The following is a 6,166-nucleotide window of genomic DNA, read 5'->3' on the forward strand; positions in this document are numbered from 1 at the left end:
AAGACGCGGCAGCAGAAAAGCATGCTATATTTACGCCGTAATTAAACGGACATCATCGGTACCTATTTCTGGAGTTTGCGGCGCGCTGCGTTACATCTCCAGTAGTTTGTCCAACAAGCAAAATGTTTCGCCAGTATGCCATAAAAGCCGCACATACGGATGCTCCCACTTTTGCCCAGTCACGAGACAGAGACGGAGGCCACCTGCAGTTTTTTCTTTTACCTCTGATAGTGGCCGTAGTGAGACGCGGAAGGCACGCAGCAAGGCGGCCGTGTGTCTGTCGCGGCACAGATCCACGCAGAAAGGGTCATGTGCGTACAGGCGACTTGTTCGCACGGGGCACACGGGCAGCAATAAATAACATCGAGCAGCAATTCCGCACGGCGGCACGGAACGAGTTGCATGATTCGCGAATGCTCCCCCCTCCCCTCCTTACGTTAGTGCGAAACCTTTGTTTGGAGAAGACAGCTTGTGTAACAGCTTTATTACACCGCGCGATGAGGCGTGCAGCGATAATTGGCCCCTCGTACAGCCGGAATAATTCTGTATCTGTCGCGATGGTCCCATCAGTGTGGAGTAGGGGCGTACGTGTGAACAGCTTCAACTCTCTTTGCGTTCACAAATGAAATATGGATACAGCAATGATTAAGATAAAGTAAGACGTTCTGCAGATTATTTTCTCAGTCAAGCAATGGGCGCTATAGTTTACATCCTTGTTTTCCTGCAACAGCAATCAAAAACTCAAAATCGTCGTTAGCTGTGTCCGCCCGTCATTTCCGTAACGTTGTTAGTGCCGTCGTCATCCTCAGTCGTACACTCGCATTGAGACTGTACCACTCGCTTCGGGTGCGAATGTTGCGTTAATGTCTCAAATTCCACATTACAGGAAAACTTTAGTCACTTATCCGAATCACTAATTGTTACTTCATTAATGTTTTTGATTCTACAGCATTGTAACAAGAATTATGCCGCGGATTATGAAAGAACTGCACGGTAACAGTAAGGTAAGTACGCAGATAAAATGGCGAACATCGTGCTTCTGATTTACGTAGTCTCGTGTGAGTGAAACTGGTGGTGCCCCAAACTAAGAAGCCATAACTAGTAGCCAAATCAAACGCAGCAATATATAGAATTCATTTAATATGTTGGGGCAGGACATATCGCAATCTTGATAACATACGACACCTTTGACAAGTTGTCGGCAACAATATCCGACGTGTTTGTTTCGGGAGAACCCACCAAGATTTTTTTGAACAGGAACTACTTATACATCAAGCGAGCTGGTTTTCGGTGCGAGATTTGTGTCAGACGTTAGCGTATTACGCCGTCTGAAAAGGAATACATTGTTTTTTTTTTAAGAATGTATTAGCAATGAATTAGACAAGGACCAACAGTGCAGTTGTTTTAATGTATTTGTAGTATTTCTTTCAAGGTAGAACGCATTAGGTATAATAAAAAAGCTAGTGTCGTCGGTATAAATAAAAAAATGGAGAGCATCAAAGAAAAACAACGTCATTAATGTATAAAGAAACCAGCAATGGCCTCAAAACACTTCCTTTCTGGACACTTATAGGAGATAAATTATTTTTATTGCCTACTAATTACGTCGTATCCTAGAGTGTGCTTGAATACGTGTAATTACTAAGTCGGTAGAAAAATACCACGGAATATGTAATTAAAGTTTATGAAGTAGTGTCTCATGATTTGTCGGGGGCAAAAGCGCTAAGTATCAGTCGTTCCTGCTATAAGAGAGCAAAATCGGCAGAAAAAAATACACCCTAAACTTAGGTTGACGTGGTATGATTAATTCATGTTTGTCACAAGGTTCTTTCGTAACATAGTTTCAACAGCGAAGCTGTTGCTCGCCGTAATTCGTCCGTCTGAAACATAAAATGATCATCATCATGAACCGGCACGCGCTCTCTTCGTCCTCTTCTTCATCGTCGTTGTCGTCGTCTTCATCTTCTGCTTTGCTCCCAGAACACGTGCGGCGATTTCTCTGGCGTGGGATAGGATAACCTGATGGGCGAGAGAACGAGTAAAGAAAGAAAGAAAGAAAGAAAGAAAGAAAGAAAGGTTCTTGGCGAAAAAAAATTCTTGGTGAGGCGGGATTCGAACCGGCGTTCCCACGATCCACGATCCGAAGGCGAGCATCGCAACCACTCGGATATCCAGGCGCTTTTTTTTTCTTGATCATGGTATTTAATGGAATGCGTATTGAAAAAATATATCGCACACAGTATCACACAGAGTTACACTGTTGCAGTTACGTAGCCACGTTAAAGGGACACTAAAGAGCAACACGAAGTTAATACGGGACGAAAGATGGGTATTCGAGAATGCGTGTAGGTTTTTGTTCGGTGCAAAAAGATGACTTATTAGTGGAGAAATTCGCAATCAAAGACCAAATATCTCTTCCTCAATTTCTCTCGCCTGAAATTTGGCGCTGGAGCTGTGTCGTCACTGCGTTCATTGCTCTCAGCGAATCAGAGGGCGCCATGAAACGTCACAGCATGCGTAGGCGGCTGCTTCCGCCATATGGCTTCCGCTGCTTCCGTGTTTTCCGTCATCATGGCTGTGCGATGGATAGCGGTGCAGATTGAACCCGCTGAACCTTGCAACGAAGACCTCGCAAGGGAAATTAGTTTACATTTCAGCGACTTCAGCCAAGTGGAGCGCGATATGCTTCTTCGAGCTCGCGCGGCTAGTGTTTCAGCGCACGCCGTCGGAGAGCGAAGCCTCGTTTTCGTCGACGGAAGGCGAGGCGGCCAGTCAGCCAAGCGACGTCGTCGGTGAAGAGCTTGATTCGCGACTCACCCGTACTGAATGGTAAGTGCTAAAGCGTTTAACTGCCCACGTATTTTTTCCGTTCAGGAAAAAGAAATGGTGCTTCTGCTAGGTGCCTCGGAAGTAGGATGGTGCGTCAACGCGACGAAGCGAGGGTTTACCTCTATGGCCAGAATACCGTCCGCGTGCGCTGTGCAATCTTTCCTGCAGCTTCTTATTTATGCAATATCAGGGCGATCTCACTGAGCCCAGTCCGCCGCGGTGTCTACGCCGTCGTGTCTACGAATGCGTCATTCGCGCTGAATGTTTCGTCACACGGTGCACTTTCGATCGCATTCGAGCCGCGATAGGGACCGCAACCGGGAGCGGTAAAAAATCGATTCCGATTGGACTCGATAACTGTCACAAGCGCGCCTTGCGACCAGGATAGAACTTATTCTATCCCCCGCACCCGGACCAGGATAGAACTTATTTATTACGATTGACACCGCAAGGAAGCTATTTAAGCAAAACTGCGATTCGGCCTAGTTGGAACAAATTCATTCTTCACTAACTCGCGCAAACACACACGGACAAGAAGAGACTTACGATTGCTTTGCTTGCAAAAGAGTTGTCGCTGATATCAGTACGTTAAGGTGTGTGCTCATGTGATGCAGTGTGTGCGTTTCATGTTTTTGGTGTTTTTAACCTGTTCGAGCAGAACAGTGGGCTGTTCAATATGTGTGTATTCCGAAGAATAAATCAGTTGTTAGATCTCGCCTGTCCTCGTAAGTCTCTTCTTGTCCCTGTGTGTTTGCGCGAGTAAGTGAAGAATGAAGCTATTTAAATTTTCATCATGGAATTAGATCTTAATCGGGCTCCACCTCGACCGAATGATCCCTGTTACCTTGTCATGCGCAGCTCCTGACCGACGATACCTTACGCAAAAAGGCGCCTCCAGCAACTATGTATTGCGTGCACTATCTTATGAACGCAGCTTAACGTGAAATTTTTGAGCGCTTGTTTGGTGTTGTTTCAGGTGCGACTGCAAACATTGCGTGGTACTCGACAACTTCAGCGAGGAGGAGTGCCTCTGCTATCGAGAGATGGAAGACCCTGTCACTGCTGCACAGCCTGAAGGATGCGTCACAGAGAACCCGGAGTTCCACCTCGTGTCTAAACATCGCTGTGCTCCGTACTTCGACCAGTTTGTTGACCAAGATCAACTGCACCAAGTTTCTAGATTTTAAACTGCATTTCACCGACACCCTCGTTTGCTGGTCGTACAACCCAAGGTCTAATAAAAGTCTGTTGCGTTACAAGAGCACCAAGTTTCTAGATTTTAAACTGCATTTCACCGACACCCTCGTTTGCTGGTCGTACAACCCAAGGTCTAACAAAAGTCTGTTGCATTACAAGAGCGCAAACTCCAAACTCATGAAGTGTGGCATCATGTCTAGCTTCCTCTCAACCCTGCAGAAATCCTGTGCACACACAGCTGTAGCCAGTTTCAACAGTCAGCTTGAGTGCCTGCTGTCCACCGGTTACCCAGATCACATAATCCGCAGCACTTCTGAAAGCCTACTTCAGAAAATAAAATCTACAGAAAGGAAACAGCAACCCTTGATTCAACAACCACCTTAAGTTATGCCATATTTGCATTGCCTATCACACATCCAAAAGGTAGCAGAAAGGTACGGAATTTGCGTCGTGTTTTTAGTGTCATGCAAACTTTAAAAAGTGTGCCCTCTGCTGACTAAAGGAAAAAACGAGCAAGGCTCGTGCACAAAGGACCCCAAGAATGAGTACACCAAATTCATGTCAAATGTTATTTAATAAATTTCTTTGTCCTGTGGTTGGTCGTATGTTGGTCAAACCGGTCGCTGCTTCAATGAATGCGCACAGCAACACAAGCAATCCATGCGCACTGGCTCAGACAGTAATATTGCCTTACAATGCAAGAACTGCGACAACATGAGCTGTTTTCCTCAGCTGGAAAAAACTAAATTCCTTTCTAATGCGAAAATGAGAACAGAAACATGTCATCAAGGCTTCTTCATCGCAAAAAAAGACAAAAAAGGAAATAAATTTCTTAGATGGTCACTCTAAGATGTACCCTTCTGGAATTGTAACGCACCTGTGGTCTTGCCACATTTTCGCAGCCTGTTAGATTATCAGTGCAATTGCTCTCTGTAAACTCTTATAAATGTTCTACCTTCAAGAAATAAACACACTTGCAAGTCCGCACTTTATGTGTCTGCGTGTTATATGTTTCTAACGTGTCGTCTTCCTCGTGCAGTTTAAACGTTCTTCTAAATTTATGAACCAACTATACCAACAACATGCCTTACTTCAAAAGAAAGATTGCTCAATCACTGCTTGGAGACCCATGAAAAGCATCATTCATAGGCTGGAGGCAACACTCAATCCAGAAAACAGCAATGCTATGGCCAAGTCAATGTTCCCCTTTGGCTTGTCGCCAACAAGAGGTTGACATCACCATGTGTACGTGTGTGTGTTAGGGAACTCGACTCTTGCTTTGATGCGAGTCTCAGAGTTCCGAAGTTTCACCGTGCAGGCAGTGGAGAGGCATGTGTGGCAGAGGGTCAAGAGCACCATCAGACATGTATAAAAGACGACGTAATAACTCGAAGGCCGAGCGTCTTCCGTATCCACACCGTCTTAAAAAGAATATGCAAAATGTGAATTCTCATTAATGCGTAAAATTACATAATAAGGCTATGCAGTCATTTATTTCTTGTAGTGTGATTGCCATGCTCCTGCAGACAATATTGCTTACCATCCAAGCATGCACTAATGCCATGCAACCAGCGGCTTCTGTTTACTTTTTTTTAGTGCCATCTGGGTCCTGCAACATGAATGCAAGGGCTGTGTTCAAACCTATCTATGTATGATGTCAATAGACTGTAAGCAAACTTATGGTGGCAAATTCTTAAGGGTGTGCAAATATTCGAGTTTCGAATTCTAAACGAATAACTTGATTCGACTTTCGAATAGCTAGTATTCGAAGTTTCAAATAATTAGAGAGGACGAATATCTAAAACACGACAAAGGCCAATGGTGCCACGTGATTAGGGCAGGGTGGATATAACTAACACTAACGTCATTCAGCAGGCCTTTCGTTAATACTTTTACCAATATCCTAGCTGGTTCAAAAACGAGTGCATGTTTATTTTAAAGGAGATTATGTTATTTCCGCACTGTCAAGCTCTTCACAACTTCGCTTTCGAAATGATGACACGGACTTCTTGCGTAGTTTGGTTGCGCATGCCTCAAGCGCCGTAAAACATTCTGACTTTGGCCCGTGAAACCCTCAGCGATTGGCTTCACATGTTAAAATTTGTTCACGTTGTGCAGTCGTCACTGCCGCAGCACACCA

At 44.8% G+C, this 6,166-nt stretch overlaps 1 protein-coding gene across 1 annotated transcript; it reads left to right on the forward strand.

The window, feature by feature from the left end:
* Positions 1 to 977: 977 nt before the first annotated feature.
* Positions 978 to 5,442, forward strand: LOC119376536 (uncharacterized). Its single transcript, XM_049411437.1, has 4 exons — positions 978 to 1,004; positions 2,709 to 2,829; positions 3,806 to 4,061; positions 4,158 to 5,442. Exons 1-4 carry the CDS (start codon positions 978 to 980, stop codon positions 4,408 to 4,410), a joined length of 657 nt encoding a protein of 218 aa, XP_049267394.1. The 3' UTR covers positions 4,411 to 5,442.
* Positions 5,443 to 6,166: the final 724 nt, after the last annotated feature.

This window comes from Rhipicephalus sanguineus, unplaced genomic scaffold (genome assembly GCF_013339695.2).
Source record: "Rhipicephalus sanguineus isolate Rsan-2018 unplaced genomic scaffold, BIME_Rsan_1.4 Seq13, whole genome shotgun sequence".
NCBI lineage: Eukaryota > Metazoa > Arthropoda > Arachnida > Ixodida > Ixodidae > Rhipicephalus > Rhipicephalus sanguineus.